This window comes from Sceloporus occidentalis, unplaced genomic scaffold (genome assembly GCF_023333645.1).
Source record: "Sceloporus occidentalis isolate IW3139 unplaced genomic scaffold, rSceOcc1.0.p SCAF_123, whole genome shotgun sequence".
Classification (NCBI taxonomy): domain Eukaryota; kingdom Metazoa; phylum Chordata; class Lepidosauria; order Squamata; family Phrynosomatidae; genus Sceloporus; species Sceloporus occidentalis.
Window position 1 is genome coordinate 2,609,198 of NW_028317103.1, and position 21,016 is coordinate 2,630,213.

At 37.8% G+C, this 21,016-nt stretch overlaps 1 protein-coding gene across 1 annotated transcript in view; it reads right to left on the reverse strand.

Moving 5' to 3' along the window:
* Nucleotides 1-4,927: 4,927 nt before the first annotated feature.
* Nucleotides 4,928-21,016, reverse strand: part of LOC149282095 (mitogen-activated protein kinase kinase kinase 4-like) — a 68,224-nt gene continuing 52,135 nt past the window's right edge. The window contains exons 17-26 of the mRNA XM_089498626.1: nucleotides 20,458-20,558; nucleotides 19,818-19,898; nucleotides 17,699-17,890; nucleotides 13,043-13,113; nucleotides 10,311-10,427; nucleotides 9,524-9,683; nucleotides 9,118-9,240; nucleotides 8,347-8,453; nucleotides 7,996-8,175; nucleotides 4,928-4,948 (exon numbers count right to left, since the gene is read on the reverse strand). Coding sequence (XP_089354752.1) covers nucleotides 4,928-4,948; nucleotides 7,996-8,175; nucleotides 8,347-8,453; nucleotides 9,118-9,240; nucleotides 9,524-9,683; nucleotides 10,311-10,427; nucleotides 13,043-13,113; nucleotides 17,699-17,890; nucleotides 19,818-19,898; nucleotides 20,458-20,558 — 1,153 coding nt within the window. The remainder of the gene's footprint in view (nucleotides 4,949-7,995; nucleotides 8,176-8,346; nucleotides 8,454-9,117; nucleotides 9,241-9,523; nucleotides 9,684-10,310; nucleotides 10,428-13,042; nucleotides 13,114-17,698; nucleotides 17,891-19,817; nucleotides 19,899-20,457; nucleotides 20,559-21,016) is intronic.

A 21,016-nucleotide genomic window follows, 5' to 3' on the forward strand; every position in this document is an offset into this window, starting at 1 on the left:
TGTGCAATCTAGTGGACTTTGAAATCCCTTGCCACCATCACCTACTCAGTAAAATCACATATAGAAAGAAAAAAAAAAATTGGAACCAGCACACAAAAAAAAACAAAAAAATATATGTATAGATTTTTCCCATAATCATCAAAAACTTGAATATGAATGAATTTAAAAGCAGATATAACAAAAATAAAGAGCAAAATGTTAAAGTGGCAACCATAAAGTCTGTCACTTGCAAGAAGCAATGCAGGTAAAATGAAGCCAGAAACGTGCATTTATTACCACAGCCTGGTGGTAGACCGTGAGACTTTTTCTGCTGGGGGCGGGGGTGGCTTTCCTCATTGTATAAAACGAGCCAGCCTCCCACTGTATGGAGGTTAGAAGGAAAACCAACTCCTTGTGTAATTAAGCACAAAAAGCTTTATTCGAGCATTAGATCATTAATGGCCTAACAAAAACTCAAAGATTAGAAAATCGATTATAATAATTTCACTGAAAGGACTTTAAGAAACCCCCAATATTGTCATAAAACAGATGGGTGGGTTTAGTTTTATTAGACAAGATCAGTTATTTACAGGAGTCAGGGAGACTTTTAAGAGATAGGAATACATTTTGAATTTCAGATAATCTTTCCTAGAATTCGGGGGGAAAAAAAGGCAATTAGAGGCAAGTGTTTAAGTATCTATCAAATTTCTTAGATTTAAAACTTTAACCCTACACAGTAAATATTTTTTTCAAAGACGCTACGCTTGTCAGGCATGTTACCAAATCTAGAGTGGACCACTGATTACATACTGTAATCGCTCTAAATGTTAATACAACAAGTGTCACGAGCGAGGGCTATAAGGCCAGCTGACAGGAGAGTGGGAGTGAAAGGGTTAACGATACCTGTTATCGGTTACAATCTTCAGCAACTATCAAATTAACCCCTGTAATCCCTCCTACACTATCATCCCAGTAAACAATTTGCTGCTACCACCATTATTTTATATACTGGTGTCTATTAGAGAACAAAGACCAGAGATGATTAATAGAACATTTAATCAGAAAAAAGGTTTCACACTGCTGGGTACAAAAATATATGTTACAAATCGGCAAAACAATCCATAAAATAGAAAACACAAGAAACCCTTTCTAATTTCATATATATAAGTCCTTTTGGGAGATTCAGATGGTAATGTTCTTCATGATGATGGTTTGTCAAACATTTAGAGACTTTCAGCTGTTTGCAATGAACAAAGTAAACCAAAGCAATTGAAATAGCTCAACACAACGGATGTTTCAAGTGGTTTCCCCAAATTCGACTGAAAATGCAACTTGAACCCCCAGGAAATTCTAGGAGAAAACATGCCATCTGTGAGAAAGCCGAAGCTTGGGCGTCATTGGACAGTTCAACAGGAGATCTGATCCCAAGCATACCAAAATACACCAAGGCTTGGTTGCAGAAGTAGTCCTGGAAGAGTCTGACCGTCACCTGACTTGAACCCATGGAAAAGCATACATTTTGTTGGAACTGGAAGGAAAATAGTTTTTTTATTTTACAAATCACATTGCAGTGAGGAATGCTGTGCTCCATTGATTTGCATGTTTGAATGCTTTACCTCAGGAGGAATGCAGAGTTCTCAGGAGGGTCTGGAGAGGCTCACTTGGAATCTTGTTTATTTATTAATTTTTTTTATTTTTTTAAAGGATGCCGCCATCTTGCAAGAGGCAAAATGTTTTGGGGCTGTTCTGTCAGAGAACCTGGACAGTTTGTTTTAATATACATGGCATCATGGATCTGATATCGAGAGATATTAAATGAGCACCTGACTGCCTCTGCCAGCTTAAAATGGGCCATGGTTGGATCTTCCAGCAGGACAATGATCCAAAAGATACATCAAAATAAACACAAACATTGTTTACTGACCACAAAATCAATGTCCTACCATGCCCATTCCAGTCTACTGAATTGAACCTCATAAAAAAACCTTTGAGGGTGAACTGAAGAGTGTTCACCGCGAAATTTAAAGGATCTGGATAGATTTTGTATGAAGGAATGTTCTCAGATCCCTTGACATGTATTCTCCAGCCTTAAAGAAGACTCAGATCTGTTATCGTGGCAATGGGAGATAGCATTGACAAAGGAGTACCTGAGTTGTGTTTGCATTTGTTTGATATCAATGAGAGCAGAGTAATTTTGTGTATTTGAAGAAAAGATCAAAGGGTTAAAGAACGAAGTGCTGCAGGGGACCTGCATCCTCCTTTCTGGCGGCTGGTGAACGTCTGCAATATGCGCACAGACAACCTCCGCTTCCGCCCAGCACTTGCACTGGGGCTTCTATGATAGAGTACATGACCTTCCATGCTCAGTCATAGAAGCCCGGGTAGCAGCAGAGGTTGTCTACGTGCATCGCTCAGACATCCACCGGCTGCGCCCACTAGACAACAGAGAGTCTGAAGCACGGGGGACAAGTCTCGCGATGCACTGGTAAGTTTGGTGGCAGGGTGGTATAAGGCATATCTGGGGCAGAGTGGCATATAGGGTGGTATAAGGCCTCAGGGGCAGTGGCATATAGGGGGTATAAGGCATATATTGGGGTAGAGTGGCATATGGGGGTTATAAGGCATAACTGGGGACCAGGTTGGCAAAAAAAAAAAAAAAGGAAATAAAAATAAATGCATTTTTCTCGTTTTTATCGACCCCTTCAGTCCCAGGGGTTTTTGGTACCTTAAGGCCCGGAGCAATTTTGCCATTTGCGCGGTATGTCGGTTCAGCGATTATTCCCCTTTCCTGTTAGATAATTAGCTGAAAATTTAGGATGAGGAATTTAGTAAAAACTATCAAATTAGAAAAAGAAAACCCTAACTTTTTATATTTTCCTTTCTGAATCCTCAAAATTAGGTAAAGTAATGAAAAATCCACTCCAAGTTTATCAATTCAGGTGTCCCGATTTCAGAAACACCTAAAATGTATATAGAATTTCCCAGCACTTATAGGAAACATACTATAAGGTTTACATTATTCTTTACAAAGCTGTAGAATTTTTACATTAGGTATGATGGGATTGCAACTTTAATTTTAAACAAATAAACCAAAAGTAGCCACAAAAGTATATATTTTTGAAACGCAGACTATCGTATCAGGGGTATTTGGGCATTCTTCATGAAGCTATTTAGCCACCAATCACTGTCATCACAGGGTTATACCTTTTACATGTTGTGTTTTTTCTTTATTATATTTTTTTATAATTTTTTACATTTATTTTTAAAAAAAATCAGTGTAGTATATTAGAGGACCTCACAATGACATCACTTAGCTCACTTTTTTTAAAATTATTTTATTGTATTTTAGTGATTTTTTTTAATGTTAAAAAAAAAAAAACCAACAACACTTATTTTGCTGATTTGTGTTGCAGCATGTGAGAAGAGTGAGCTACATGGTTTCTCGCACCAATTACACAGTGATCTCTATGCAAGTCCCCACAAACTTGCATAGAGATGGGGGACCAACCGCATATTTATGTAGGTATTAAGAAGGCAATCCCATAAAAGTCCCTGCTGTGTAGTGGCCAGGTGTCCCAATACTTTTGTCTATATAGTGTATATACAATAAGTTCACTACTTCTTTTGGAACCATGGATATTAATATAAACCATGTGACTAAATCTATAGTGCATTATGCAACATGACTAATTAAGTGGCTGGCTGGCCACACTTTTCCATACTTTGGCCACTTATGATAGGTACTGACCACTGCAGAAGGGGAGCACATTTTTCCTGCTTCTTACACATCAACTTTGAGGACGAAACGCTCACTTGCTGCCTTATATATCCCACCCACTGACAGGTGCCATGATTACAAGAATATCAGTTATTCAATTCACCTGTCAGTGGTCACAATGTTATGTTAGAATGTAATAACATTTTTATTTATAGAATGTATTAACACATCACTCACATAGGAACACGGGAAAGGAGAGCAAATTTGATACAAGCGGACAAAGTAGTAGCAATCTAGCAGGACTGTCATACCCTTAATTATCCACTGGATGGTGCTGTTCAACTATTTGGAATTAATGGAAAAACCAAACATTGGTTCCTAAAATTTCTACATCTCACAAGCCACCATAACAGCATGATTTAGCCAAAAAAAAATTTCTGTTACCGTTTCCCTACAAGACACCGTATAATGCAAAATTAAATGTGGAGGCATAGGAGAAATCTCACAGATTTAAACTAACCAACTCGGCAGAAGCTCCCTGGGGTCAGCCATTTACGATGTATTGCAAAGTGAAGGTATTGAAGAAAAGAAAAAAAACTTTTGAAAAATCATTTCAAAAGATCTTTATGGCTTCTATTTTAAGACTGCCAAAGTCCTGTTCAGATGACACATTCAAATAAACACCCCACAGACATCCTAAAATAAAACATTTATTATGAAAACTTCCTATTTCATTAGCTTTTTTGCATAACAAATCCGAAGCTTACCCAAAAATAACATGTTCACAGTGCACTCAAACAGGACATATTTAAACATTTACAAATTGCAGGTCAGGTTGCTTTATAATAATACAACTTACATCTGAACCTGACAGTTCAAAACAGTACTATTTATTACAGTTCTCAATGACATGAGAAATAAAAAGCAATATAAATGAAAATGAAGCAATTTTCCATGTACAGTAGTAATGGCACTTCACTGATACATGCAGCTTCTTTAGAAAATGTGCAGGATACTGTCACATGGATAACATACAAGAGCAGCAGCAGGAGAGGAGTGACTTCTGTCACCTGTTCAGTCTTTAGTCATAGTAATATATAATGTTTCACTGTGTGCCTCAGTGTAGTCTTTATGTAAATATTACATACAGTAGTGATTAAGAGATGACTTGTTGAAAACAGTTCGCTACATTTTGCAAACAAATTTAAGTCTTCATCTGTGCAAACAGATTTATTCTTCATCTGTGCAAACCTGCCCAAATGATGGAGAAAAAAAAAAGTCACCACAAAGTCATTTATTTGCTGCTTAAGACGAGTAAGTTGTTAAACATAAAAATTAGAAAACTTCTGCTTGGGATATATCTAAGAGGTTAGTGGAAAACATGACACATTGTACCTCATGTATGATTAGTCTTTGTCCCTTACCTAAAGATACCCAAAACACCACAGTAACTTAAAATCCATGATTTGATATGTACTATCAGAAAAAAAGTGCAATTTGTGTCTGCAAACCCCCTAGAACTAAGATTATATGCTCTACAAGGCAGAGGCCGCCTTCCCTAATCTATTAGTACATAATGTTGAAAAAAGACCTAAGTGCATCAAGTTCAACCCTTCTACCTAACCTTCCTATACTTAGTAACATAGTAACATAGTTCATAAGGTTGAAAAAAGACCAAAGTCCATCAAGTTCAACCTATATACATATTGTGTCCCTACTGTGTTGATCCAGAGGAAGGCAAAAAAACCCTTATGAAGCAGATGCCAATTGCCCCATACCAGGGGGAAAATTCCTTCCCGACTCCAAATATGGCAATCAGAATAAATCCCTGGATCAACGTTCTGTCCCTATTAATCTAATATCAATAACTTGTAATATTATTGCTTTCAAGAAACACGTCCAGGCTCCTTTTAAACTCTTTTATTGAGTTTGCCATAACCACTTCCTCTGGCAGAGAGTTCCATAATCTCACCGCTCTTACTGTAAAGAACCCCCGTCTGTGCTGGTGTAGAAACCTTCTTTCCTCCAACCGTAGAGGATGTCCCCTTGTTATAGATACAGTCCTGGGTATAAATAGGTCCTGGGAGTGATCTCTGTACTGTCCCCTTATATAATTATACATAGTTATTAAATCCCCCCTAAGCCGTCTTTTTTCCAAACTAAATAGCCCTAATTCTGATAATCTTTCTGGGTACTGTAGTCCTCCCATTCCCCTTATTACTCTGGTTGCCCGTCTTTGAACCCTCTCCAGCTCCACTATATCTTTCTTGTACACTGGTGCCCAGTACTGTACACTTGATCCAAAAGGCGGCAAAAAAACTCCTTCTTGACTTCATGGCCACTATCAAATTGTCGATTAATACTTACAGCGCCTCCTGTTTATATTGCAAACTGTAACAAAACTGAGTACTTTTGTTAGTGGAAAATGCACATTTTTAGTAAAAATGCACAGGCCAAAATAGTTTAAATTAGAACATATTTGAAAAACAGCAAAGAAATTGCAACAGTATCTTTCAATTTTAAGAATCCTTCAAGTTACATCTTATAATTCTACTTGGTTTTTGCTACCAATTTGGGAATGGGAATGTTTGAAGCCTTTACAATATTCCTATCATTATGACACACGTAGAACTAAATTCAGCTCTACGGCTCCTACCCCTTTACTCCTGGCCAGCCACCTTCTTCCAGGTTATTGTGCATATATGCCAGTCAAATTCCACAACTTCACTAATCACCACATCTGCCTTCTTGCTCCAATGGTATGTTAAAGCTACTGGTGAAAAGCATGGGGTGGGAGCACAATTATTTCAATTGCAAGGTACCTTTCCCAGATAATGCGCAATTGGCATTGTCCACTCTTTGTACAGTTACATGCAACTGCACAATCTCAGCAAGAAGGCAGACAGAATAATTAGTGGAGTCACAGAGTTTGACCTGAGTATGTACAGTAAACTGCAAGAAGAAGGTGGAAGGGGAATGTATGACCCCTGATCTCTGACACCAGGTGGCTCATCCAGAGTAATATGAGTAAGAGCTGGTGAGGGGACTTTAGTTCTGCATGTGTCATATTGCCATAAGGCAATAGTTCGTACTACAGATTGGAAATATAGCAATATATTTTCTTGATTGCTGGAAAGATATTTACTGGAGTTCTATCGAGGTCCCAGAAGGGTTGAAAGCTATAGATATTAGACACTTTATATGGTTTTGTAAGTGGACTGTTCAGGTTAGTGTATAAGAACTTTGGAACCATAAATAAGTTAGGGCACAGTTACAATTGGAAGCGACTTTTACAATGTTTTTGCAGGTTTACACAGAGATACTACCGTATTTGCTCGATTATAAGACCCTGATTATAAGAGGACCCAAAATCTGAATTGTAATTTATGAAAAAAAGAAAGCCTGAATATATGACGACCCTATAGGAAAAAAGTTTTACCAGTAAATGTTAATTCATGTAAACTATGAACTATTTTTTATTTTTTTTAATAAAAGCTATGATTGAGAAAAATATTTGGTTTTTCTTTCCTTTTATTTTCTAACCTGCCCCCCAGTTGTGCACATCTGCCCCAGAAATGCCTTATACTCCATATATGCCACTGTGCCCCACGATATGCCTTTTAACCCTCTAAATTCCACTGTCCCCCATGATATGCCTTTTTAACCCTCTACATGCCACTGTGCCCCGTGATATGCCTTTTGACCCCCTATGTGCCCTATGTAAGTTGGGGGGGCATAAGACAGGAGGATCCAGGTCCCCTGCAGCGCTGCGGGGGATCTGGATCTTAGTCTCATAGTCACACCTCTTTGAGGTCTGAATATAAGACGAGGGGTATTTTTCACAGCATTTGCTCTGGAAAAAACCTTGTCTTATAATCAAGCAAATACAGTATGTAGTTTGCCAATTTATATTACACATTGATATATTCACGGTCCTTGCATACAGTTGTTTCCATTATTGGACCTCAATTGAAGTTTAGTGGTACTGCTAAAGGTTGATTACTGCAATTTTCAAAAGTTGTAAACTTTGCAGACTAAGACCACATTGGTGTTTATTCACTAAAGGATAATTTCCTCTATGTTGAGAGCTCTGTTTTTAAACAGAGTTAGGCTAAAGTAAATAGTAATTAATGCCAGCCAGGGTGCTGGCCTCAACAGCTCACAACAGACTGAAATGCAGATATCAATTGCAAGCAGAAATGCCAGCTGTGTTTAATTAGTATTTAGTTTTTAATTATGTAAACTATTGGTCCGAAGAGCTGTTGCCATTAGCAGATAGTAATGTTTGTTTTACATACCTTGACAAATGGATGGTCCAGTAGCTGGCTAGCGGTCCACCTCTTCTTTGGATCACTTTCCAGGCAGTGAGAAAGGAAGTCTTTTCCTTCCGGGCTTATTCGATCTGGGATGGGTGGTTTGTGTCCCATTCCCACTTTGTACATAATCTGGAAGTTGTGCTCATATTCATGCCAAGGTCTCTGTTACAATTAAATATGTATATTAATTATCTTTCAAAATAAACATTACAAAAATAAACAAATTACACCAATGGCAAGTACATTGCAGTCAAACACAACATACACAGTCACTGGAAACTGACTGCTCTTAATTGGTTTCCACCACAATCTTATATAAATATAAATTATTACCTTTCCAGTAACCATTTCTATTAATACACAACCAAGACTCCAGATGTCTGCTGCACGACCATGACCCTCTCCTTTAGCTCTTGTGATCACTTCTGGAGCCATATATGCTAAGAAAAAGAAAGACGTATACATACACAATGAAAAGTGGGGTGCATATTATATCACAGTACATAAAACTGAAAAAGACTATAGGTCAGTGCCAGAAAGCCCTCTGCATCACCATTCCCTCAGTTCCGGCACGCCAAGTTTGAGCGCCAAGATATGACAATTTCCTAGCACTAAGACGTATATATATATTTTCACAAACACATACTCACACTCACATTCATGCACCCACATACTTGCATACATAATGCAGTTTATTTTGGCAGAACACACGCATTATAAAATTCTGATTAATCTGCATTGAAGAAGGATGAAAAGGGGCAACAGAGCAATCACACGGCGATCGAGGTAGGGGTTGTGTTGCTGAATGCCTCGATATTGAGGCATGTCAGCAACACCGATTACGCTTAGGAAGAGATTGCTGATCGCTTCCTAAGCTCGGTTTTAGCCATGGGGGGGTGGATGCTGCCAAAAAGCACTGAGATTGCAGGTATTTGCACTGGATAATCATAGGGAAATGACCAAAAATAATATTTAATATTTTCATTTTAATGTATTATACATATTAAATGTTGGACTATCTGTACACAAAAAATTAAAAAGGAATTATGATTAAAGAACAAAAGTAAAAATGCAAAAGTCCCAAGCTTATATAGACGTTCTTACCTGCTGTTCCCAGTGTGCTATTTATTTCTCCTGGCATGGTCTGTGTGTTGTTTTTAAGTTTCACTGAACATCCAAAGTCTCCCAATTTTATTAGTCCAGATGAAGTCAAAAATATATTTGCTCCTGTGCATTGGTAAGATTTGTTTAAGAAAGGCAACTGACATCCAACATAAGTGACACACTACAGACCAAATTAACCAACATGTATAAAATAACAGCTGATTATGTTGCATTGTTTTTGTGACATTTCTATCAAGAGACTTCAGTGGTTACGAGGTTACTACTAACCTCTACATAGGTTTACTAGCAACTTCTTAAAACTGTACTACAACCCCTTTAAAAACTGTTTTAAACACTTTTTTTTTCCAATTCCATGACAAAGAAAGCATTAGTAATAAAAAGGTACCTTTGATATCTCTATGAACAATCCCATGTTCATGTAGAACATTTATTGCAATTGTAATCTGCTTTGTGTAAAGCCGAATAACATGTTCCTGGAGGCCAAGTCTGGACACTTCCTCCAAGGTACCTTCGTCACAATACTCCATAAAAATGTACATTTCCTCCTGTAATAACAATAAGTCTATATATAGTTGGGTTTGGATATGATAGCTCATCAAAATGAAGGTTACATTACATTTTAGGGTACCGCATACCACACAAGGAATCTGATCAGGTCAGGAAGAAAATAAACCCCTTCATGTAATGTTTTATTTAAGGTGGCAATTTCTTTAAGTTTATTTTGTACACAATAAATTTGTAATAAAGGCGAGCGGCAGCAGAAGATCTGCAGTTCAGGTAAGGTTGGGGAGTGTGTGTGGTATGTTAGCATGGATCTGTGTGTAGGGGGCACAGGGAGGCTGAAAGTGATGTGCATGTACTGGCTGCCTGAGCATGATAGGAGTGCAGTTGCTAGCAGACAACATCAATCACACTCATATCATGCCCAGGCAGCCAGTACAATAACTATATAATTTTTTAAAATTTTGGCCCCCAAAAATTGGGGTGCGTCTTATACAAGGGAGCGTCCTATACTTGGGAAAATACGGTATATATTCCTTAAATAAGGAAACGACTGGACTAGTTTAAAAAAAATATTTAGAATATAATATAATATAATATATATATAAAAGCTTTTATTAAGATGTAATCCCAGATAAGATACTGGTTATATGCATAAAAAATGATCTTACTCTGTGAAGCTCCACTCCAAAGTAACGAACAAGATTGGGGTGTTTAAGGCCTTCAAATATTTTCAATTCATCTGCAGTTTCCTTGATTGTCTTGTGGTCATTTGGCTGAAATCGGATCTAGCAAAAAGAGGGCAAAATCATTATCTGGCGACACAAAAATGAAATCTAAAGCTTGCAGCAGGCGTTCTGAAAAAGCATGCTGAGATAAAAGAACCCTTTAGTAGTCAAAATAATTGAAATTAAAAAAATGGTAGAGAAGGATAAATTCCAAATGTTTGGTTCACAATAAGTGTTATTCACTTTGTAGAAACTGAGACAGAGGGGCAAGATTCTCAATTACAATACTCAAAACTATATATTTTGACAAACATGACATTAACAAAAAGCAATATTAGATTAAATTTCAAAATCTAGAGCTGTTACCTTGAATGTTTGTGCTAACTGTCCCGAAATAGAACTTTTGAAATATTGTCCAGAGGTTTTTAATGGAAGACGGCCAATCATTACCACAAAAGGTCATAAGTTGGAGACAAGTACTCTAAAAATCTGCCCATCCAAGGTGTATTTAAAAAAATAAAACAATTGTGAAGCATTTTTCACTATAAAATTCCAGTTTTAGACAAACAACCGGCTAAGACAAGACATTTCAAAGGCTAAAATTAATGGACACTGGGTAACATTTTTATGGCAAACTTTCCAGAAATAATAATAAAAAAAAAAAATATCAACCGAAGGATATATTTACTGGTGACATGATGTGGGTATTAGGTTTTATGACCACGTAGGGACCCTCAGATTCTAGATCTTATGACACAATAAGCAATTCCAGCTCTGAAACCGGAGATTTTAAAATCTTTGGAGCAGAAGCAATTCCCTCTAGACAATCCTCAAGTACTATATGCAATTTCAGTATGGCTTTAGGGAAATGGGAAGGAGATATATATATATATATATACACACATATATATACACACACACACACACATATATACACACACACACACACACACACACACACACACACACTGTCCACTTTATTAGATACACCTTGCTAGTACCGGGTTGGACCTTGTGGCATACTTTCTACAAGGTTCTGGAAACATCCCTCAGAGATTTTAGGCCACATGGACACGATGGCATTACGCAGTTGCTGCAGATTTGTCAGCTGCACAGCCATGATACGAATCTCCCATTTCACCACATCCCAACGGTGCTCTATTGAGATCTGGTGACTGTGGAGGCCATTGGAGTACAGTGAACACACATTGTCATGTTCAAGAAACCAGTTTGAGATGTGAGCTTTGTGACATGGTGCATTATCCTGGTGGAAGTAGCCATCAGAAGATGGGTACACTGGTCATAAAGGAATGGGCATGGTCAGAAACAATACTCAGTACCAACTGAGCATTGTTTAAATGCGAAAGCCTACCTAAGGGGCTCAAAGTGTACCAAGAAAGTGTCCCCCACACCATTACACCACCAGCATAAACCATTGATACAAGGCAGGATGGATCCACGCTTTCATGTTGTTTAGGCCAAAGTCTGACCCTCCATCTGAATGTCGCAGCTGGAATCGAGACTCATCAGATGAGGCAATGTTATTCCAGTCTTCCGTTGTCCAACTGTGGTGAGCCTGTGCAAAGTGTTGTGCGTTCAGAGATTGTATTCTGCATACCTTGGTTGTAACGAGTTATTTGAGTTACTGTTGCCTTTCTGTCATCTCAAACCAGTCTGCCCATTCTCCTGTGACATCAACAAGGCATTTTCGTCAACACAACTGCCACTCACTGGATATTTTCTCTTTTTTGGACCATTCTCTGTGAACCCTAGAGATGGTACCGTGTGAAAATCCCAGTAGTTCAGCAGTTTCTGAAATGCTCAGACCAGCCAGTCTGGCACCAATACCCATGCCACTTTCAAAGTCACTTAAATTCCCTTTTCTTCCCCATTCTGATGCTCAGTTTGAACTTCACCACGTCTACAAGCCTAAATGCACTGAGTTGCCATGTGATTGGATGATTAGCTATTTGTGTTAAGAAGCAATTGAACAGGTGCACTTAATAAAGTGGCCAGTGAGTGTCTATACATCCACATACATACATACACTTTTTTTTTTTTTATTAGGACACATTAAGCCATTCATGGATCAAAAAAATAAAGGCTTAGCCCTCATTCCCCCATAAATTGCTAACTAAATACTACTTACACATATGCCTTCATTAGTGTACGTATGCAACTTATGTGGTTTTTCATACATGTAAATTGGACATGCAGCCCATGTAGTTCACGGTACAAGAAATTTCAGTGTAGGCATGTATAAGGAGTTCTATCCATAACTATTGTAAAGAAAAACTCTCTAATAAATACACATCCATAAGTATGGCATCCTATTTGCACCAGCCTTTTGGGCCAGTTACTGTCATCACTTCCTTCAGGATGCATGTCATAGGTCTAAAAAGCTTGCACTGTTTTACTCCCTGACTCCTGCGTTCCATATTAACTAAACTGTTCATGATCAACGATGATAGACAGCAACTTAGTAAATTAAAAGTAAACAGAAATCAGAGTCAAAGGGAAAAACAAAAGGAAATCAGCAGGCTTCTCTCTTTTAAGTGATCATTTTAGTGAGTGTGCAATACAGGGTTCAGATAAGATATGCAACTGGTTGGCTAAACATAAGGAAGATACTGAATAAGTCATGTTCTTCTTACAAAAATTATCCAAGTACTTACTTCTTTCATTGCCATGAGCTCTCCTGTATCCACACTAATGCAGGTGTAAACTTTGCCATATTGACCTTCACCTGCAAATCAGACAGCAAATGAAAATGAAATGTATTGAAATTCAAATACCATATTTGCTCGTTATAAGACAACCCTGATTATATGATGACCTCCCACAATATTAATTTAGGAAAAAAAGATATGCTTGAATATGAGACTACCCTATGGTAAAAAGTTTATAAGATGACCCCCCACAATCTGAGTATTAATTCAGAAAAAAAACGCCTGAATATAAGACTACTCTATAGGAAAAAAGGTATACTAGTAAAAATTCATGTAAACTATTTTTTCATATTTAATAAAAGCTATGATTGAGAAAAATATATATTTTTTTGTTTTTATTTGCCAACCTGCCCCCCAGTTATGCACTTCTGCCCCCAGGCTTGCCACTCTGCCCCCAGAAATGCCTTATACCCCATGCCCCTATATGCCACTCTGCCTTCCATATATGCCTTATACCCTCCTATATGCCACTCTGCCCCCAGAAATGCCTTTTAACCCCCTATATGCCACTCTGCCTCCAGAAATACCTTATACCCCTGTATGCCACTCTGTTGGTACAAACAACAAAGTTAAGGGCCGGTGGGGTCAGAAAGGCAAAGGACCTCCAAGGTAACATCAGGGAGACAGCGGGAGCTTAGGGAGATCAATGTGTGGCTAAGAGTGTGGTGTAAGAAAGAGGGATTTGGTTTTTTGGAGAACTCGGCAGACTTTGCAGTAGGCTACAGACTCTACAGCAGGGATGGACTGCACCTCAATGAGGAGGGGGGTGCAGTGCTAGGGGTGAGGATGGCTAGAGGAATCGAGGATCTTTTAAACTAGGTTCTTGGGGAGGATAAAGAAGTGCTAGCTAGAGTAGACTAGGAAGGGGGTCTAAGCTATGAGAAAAAAGGGGTTGAGAGCAGTGGTGGGGTTAGCATAGACAATATGGAGCTACATAGCACAAAACCTGCAGTCAAGAAATATTTGTCAACTAATAAACCAAAAATGGGTAGTAACCCATGATGAACAGTACAACTTGATCGGTATCATGGAAACGTGGCGGGATGATACGCATGACTGGTCAGTTAATTTACAAGATTACTCGCTTTTTAGAAGGGATAGAGTAAATAGAAAAGGGGGAGCGATTTGTTTATATGCAAACCCTAAACTAAACCCGGTATTAAGGAAGCTGTGCATGATGACAGTAGTAATGTGGAGACACTGTGGGTGGAGATAAGCCTAGATAGTAAAAAGAGTAGCACAATACTTGTGGGTGTATGCTAAAAGCCACCAAACATTAGTAATGAAGGGGAAAATCAGCTGCTATTTCAAATTGAAAAGGCTGCAAATAGGAATGGGATATTTTAACCCCTTATTGACAATTGATGGCCAGGGACCGTCATGACTTCAAACAGGTGCAGAAAGTGATCTACGTTTGCTTTCTGCACCCAGTGTTGCTGTGTATATATATGATGTCTAACAGCAATCACACTCCTATCATGCCCAGGCAGCCAGCACATGCTAGAACCGGGGCATGATAGTGTGATTACAGGCTCCCTATGCCATGCCATCCCCCCCCCCCCACACACACACACTCATACTCGTTCATTTACAGATACTCATTCATTCCCTTAATCACACATACTTGCTCATAAGTATGTAAATGGAAAAAAGTTGAAGGTAGAGAATATTGGTCTAACTTGGTTAGTGAGGACAGAGAGAAAGCCGACATCTTAAATACTTTTTTTTTTTTTTTCTTCTTTTGTTTATACCAAGGAATGACGGAGCCCCTGCTGGCTAATTTTAAGAAACCATTACAGCAAACATGGGATTGGCTGACGCAAGAAAAAGTGCTCAAGCAATCAAATACTTTTAAGGTAGACAAGGCCCCTGGACTGGATGGTATACACCCAAGGGTACTAGAGGAGCCAAGCCTAATTCTGGCCCAACCATTATTACTGATCTTTAGGGATTCTTTCAGTTCAGGCATTGTTCCATTAGATTGGTGCAAGGCTGATGCCCATATTTAAAAGGGGGTCAAAATCTCAACCGGGCAATTACAGGCCAGTAAGCTTAACATCGGTAGTGGGGAAAATATTTGAAGGGTTGCCAAAGGTATACATTCAAGATCATATCTTGATCCATAATCCAATTAGTAGAAGTCAACAGGGATTTGTGAAAGACAGGTCTTGTCAAACCAACCTATTAGCATTCTATGAAGAAGTTAGTAAAAATATAGATCTGGGTGTGGCTGTAGATATGATTTATCTGGACTTTGCTAAGGCATTTGATACGGTTCCACATAAAAGGCTACTCTACAAATTAACAGAAATAGCTTAGGGGAAAATGTCTATTTGGGTCAGAAATTGGCTAAAAGATAGAATGCAGAGAGTTGTTGTGAATGGATGTTTCTCAGACTGTACGCAGGTATTAAGTGGAGTGCCTCAGTGGTCTGTCCTGGGTCCTCCTCTTTTTAATTTATTTATAAATCATCTCCCAAGCTGCATTAAGAGCCATGTCACAGTTTTTGCCGATGACACACCTTCACAAGGGGGCTGGATATTTTTTTCTTTTTTAAGAAAGGCATGACATACAGGGCTATAAATAGAATTAATATGTTTGAGTTTCTTGATCCAAGGAGAAATCCAATTGCCTCTTGGAGTCCAGAAGGAATTTTTTCCCCTGATGGCAGAATTCGAAGTAGCTTAATTAGGGTTTTTTGCCTTCTTTTGGATCAAGAGTAGGAAGGTTAGGTAGAAGGGTTGAACTTGATGGACTTAGGTATTTTTTCAACCTTATGTACTATGTAACTACGTCAGAGGGGCCTAAAATCTTGGTTATACAGATTCCTAATGTGGGATTGCTCAACAAACCCCCCCTTCTTTAGGGAGGTGGCAGATCATGCATTGAACCATTTAAGGAGAATCACACATTTTTTCTTTATGATTTCTTAGCGTTACAAGGATATCCGAGTATATTCAGCACCAAATAGAATCACATTTTAATTTCATAATCATACACAATAACGTGTTGGTATAATAGATATCACCCTCTTTACATTGTTGTATATTTTGAAAACTTAGAAGGTTCACAGGATGTTGCAGCACTAGACCTGTTCAAAAAAAAAAATTAAAAATATGAAGTGCCCTGTACATTAAAGTTTTTGTATAGGACTGCATTTATGAGCTCCAGGAGTGATGCTTTGAGCTTCTTTGCAAAAAACTGTAAAGCAGCAGAAGCCTGAGTCTGCTGGATTTTGATATAATAAACTTGACCACCTAATGTAGAATCCCATGTGTATGTGCCTAAAGGGGTCCCACTGATATCAATGGCAATAGCTTCTGGCCATTGACCACTAAGGAGGGCAGAGGCTACCTTAAATAAGTGCTCCCCCCATTTCTAAATATTAAAGTACTTGCAGACTACTTTAATATGCATTCCTTATTGGGATTGTCAGGTACAGTCCCTTTAACCCCCGTCAGTCCCCTATGGCTTTCTGCTGTCCGATCTGATGTAACAGCTTCCGGTACGAAAGCCGGAAAACTTTACAGACCCTGCAGGGGATATCCTGACCTCCGATGAGGCACAGACGCTGTGATCTCTATGCAAGTCTGTGGGGACTCGCAGAGATCACAGTGTGATCGGTGCAGGGGGAAATCGCAGGGAGGAGAGCGAGAAACCATGTTTAGTGCTGGGAAAGTATGGAAAATCTATATAAATTAGGTATTTCTGAAATCAGGACACCGGAACTGATAAAACTTGTAGAGGATTTTCCATCACTTTACCTAATTTTGTGAGGATTCAGAGGGAAACGTTTAAAAAATAAAAAAAAATAGGGGTTTTTTTTTTTTCTCATTTTCGCTAGTTTTTACTAAATTTCTCATCCTAAATTTTCAGCTAATCATCTAACTATGGTATCAAAAGAAAGCTATATCTCTCCTTGAAAAAACAATATATAGTTTAGATGGGTACACTATTCACAGGAAAAGATAATAATCGCTGAACCGACAGCACAAAAATGGCAAAATTGCTCCAAAAACCCCTGGGATTTAAGGATTAAACTATTTGGATTCATAGACAAGATAATCTCTTTTTTTCAATTATATAGTAATATTTCTAATATGCTAAGTATGTTTTGTTTAGGAAGCAATTTACTAAAAATGGTAATTGTGACCACCACCGCCATGTGTACAGCATTAGCAGTCCCTATCCTGTGGTTTGAGCAGCAAAATTGTAAAACAATTGGGACGTTGATACATAAACGATTACAAAAAAAAAAATCCCCAAATAGTGTTGATAATTAACTGATCAGTTAAGTTAGCAAGTAGGCATTGTGTGATCATTTTTTAGAAACTGTCTGATTTAACGATTTAAATTTCATTTGAAATATTTTGCGTTTGTTAGATTTGTGGTTTTCTATGCTCTGCTAGACTCAAAGCAACACAGTCCCAAGTTATATCTTGTGAAACATAAATTTCTGCTTTTGCCGATTGGTTTTAGTTTAAAATGCACAATACACACACAATAATTATATATATCTATATATACATATATATACACATACACACACACACACTGCAGAGAAAGTAACAAGTCTCAACATATATTAAAATGTAATCTTACCTATTTTATTCCCCCTCTGCCACTTAAAGGTTACTTTCCTCAACCCTACATGCATAAAGTTGTCATAAGACTTAGGGGTGTCACAGACTTGGCCAATTATATTTTTCTTTCTCATCTTGCGATATCTCTGATCTTCAAATAACATGACAGACTTCTGAATAGCATCCATTGGCTTTGACCTGGCCGAACTGTCTGTAAGACGACAATCTAAGTTGAAACCAAAATTGATTAAACATACGTATGAAACGATTTTAGGCAATTCATAAAAGGTCTCACAATATTGGCTATACATACACATACAAACTAAGTATTCAGGGAACATGCCACAAAAAACATTTTACGATACAAAGGAAAAAAAACATCTAACCACAGAAAAAGAAGAATTGTATTTAACATAGTAACGTTACACAATCTAAGCTTGTTGCCATTTTTTAACATTGCAATAGTGTTACAATTACAACACAGCATGCCTTGTATATGATATGTATGCTTTGTCTTAGAGTACATACAACCTAAAATGATCTATAAATATAGAAAAACATCTGTGGATCCAGCTACAAAAATGCATGTTATGTGCTTGTAAATAGCAATTGCTAATATATACAGTCATGCTTAAAAGTCTGCATACCCTTGGAGAATTGGCAATATATGTACCATTTTTAAAGAAAACATGAGTGAGCAGGCAAAACATTTCTTTTATTTCTTACGGGATTCATATTCAACTGTAGGTTATAACATAATGGAACAATCATAAAACAAAACAAGAAAAAAACCAAAAAAATGACCCATGTTCAAAAGACTGCAGCCTCGGTTCTTCATACTGTGGATTGCCCTCTTTAGCATTAATGACAGTGTGCAGTCTTTTGAAATAGTTGTCTATGAGACCTCAAATTTTGGGAGGTGGGATAGCGCTTGTGGTTGTGATCATAAAGCTCTATTTTGGTCTTGTCACTCAAGTTACAGTGTGCCAGAAGCTGTGAGGCATGACAAGGTGTTGTCAGGCATATTGTAACCGGTCTATTTTGTGGCATTGGCTCAGTAAAGGTTTTGTCGTGGCAACTCGACTGTGCCGCTCATAATTCTCCACGTATCGTATTGTGTTCCTTGAAACAGCCACACCGTCTTTTTCCAGAGCAACCTGTATTTCTCCTGAGGGTTTTTCTTTGTATCCTGAACAATTCTTCTGTCAGTTGTGGCTAAAATCTCTCTTGTTACACCTCACATTGACTTGGTATCAAGAGATCCCCAAATGTTCCTCTTCTTAATAAGTGGTTGAACAGTACTGACTGGCATTTTCAAGGATTTGGATATCTTTTTAAATGCTTTTCCATCTTTATAAAGTTCCTTTACCTTGTTGACGGTTATTTTCTGCTCCCCATGGCTCAGTATCTAGCCTGCTCAGTGCATCCACGTGAGAGCTAACAAACTCATTGACTATTTATACACAGACACTAATTGCAATTTAGACATTAACCTTTAATTGCCATTTTAACCTGTGTGTGTCACCTTGTGTGTCTGTAACAAGGCCAAACATTCAAGGGTATGTAAACTTTTGATCAGGACCACCTGGGTGATATGTTATCATTATGATTTAAAAAGAGCCAAACAACTATGTCATAATAAATAGCTTCATATGATCACTATCCTTGAATAAAAGACTGTTTTGCATGATCAGTCATATTTTGAAATCAATGCTTTTTCGCAATTTCTGCCAGGGTATGTAAACGTTTGAGCACAACTGCATTTGTACATGTGTGTAGGAACTTTTGCTTTTGCTTGGGGTACTTATTTAACCATATATAGAATAGATACTGTGAATTCTTGGATATTCTATTATTGGTTCCAATAATTATATGCCAATATTAAATGAAGATTAACCTTTGCTAACAAAACCATTTAGTTTATGTAATATATACATGGAAATGTGTTACTTTCTTAAACCAGACAGTAGTTTTATCAGTCAGGATAAGCCTAGAAATTAGTTTAAAAACTTTAAGCTAAAAGTTAACAGAAGTGTCCTTTAAAATGAACAATTGTGACCATTCACTGTTTCCAATGTAGCTACATAGGCATAGGTTTTCAAGCCCAGCAATGCCATAGTAATAGTTCATGTTTGTACCTCTAGCCTGGCTGATGAAAGTCTGAAGCTCCCAACTTCGTCTGACTGATCCACCTGACTCTGCCTTTGGATACGTAGGCTCTTAAACACAAGTAACATTTGCAGTATTAATATAGTCAAAGAGTTCATCGGTTTCTAGCTACTTGTGATTGTTTCAAGTGGTTTGCCAGTTTCAAAACAATACGTAGTGTCACTGGCATAGCCTCAAATGAGAAAGCTACACAAGAAAAACTTATGAATGAGTGAAACTGGCAGTATTCACTCTTTGGGGTTTGTACACTAAGCCCAGAGGTCAGTTTATACGTTTGACAAAAAAGCCTTGTGGTTGTTTAGAGAATTAATGCAATCAAGCCCGAACCTATACCTAGTAACTTGAAGGGCAGGTGCGCAGCATCCTTTAATAAGCAGTTATAAGCTAGAGGATGGGCTCAAGCAAGGAAACAAAATGAATTTGCTATTAGACATGAAGTAGGAATCCTGGACATTTATGTTTTGTCTTGTTACTTTATGTATCTTTGTATGCAAAAGGTAAGAAAACATAATAGGATAGATAGATCTATCAGCATCCTTCAAAATGATGCAGTTTAACAATCTAGTAATCAAAAAAACTGCAGCAATGGAAATTTAGGTTGGATTTTACCTTCTTTGTCCTCAGTTGGGCTGGAGTGCCGACTAAGGGATCTGAACTGCAGTTCTGATGCGATGGAGGACAAGCGATCATTTTCAGGAACACTGGAACCTCTGGAGGGGGCAGGATTTACATTAAAAAACAGACATTCATTTAAAGGTCATTACTTCAATCTACAACAGTCGTGAGCTAATTAAATATCTAAGCTATTTATTAATACAATAGAACTAAAACACAGGAAAAATGTAATTGATTTCATAGAACAGGGGGCACAAGCTGCCATGACAGTGTGTGAGATGGCCAAAGGATGATTCCCAACAAATGAATAAGCACCTGAGTTTTGTGATTTTTCTTAAACTAATGTGCGCTTTAACAGTTTTCATTTATTGCATTACATAAGGGAAATTCCAAAATTCTATAGGAATTGTAAGAGGAAACCATGTTAGGACACAACTTGTTTACAGTATAGAACTTACTTTTTACAGGTTAGAATAAAAACACAGCTAAGGTAAAGCAAGGAAGCATAGAAATGTGAATAAGAACAAACATTTCTACACAACGTTTCTTATAG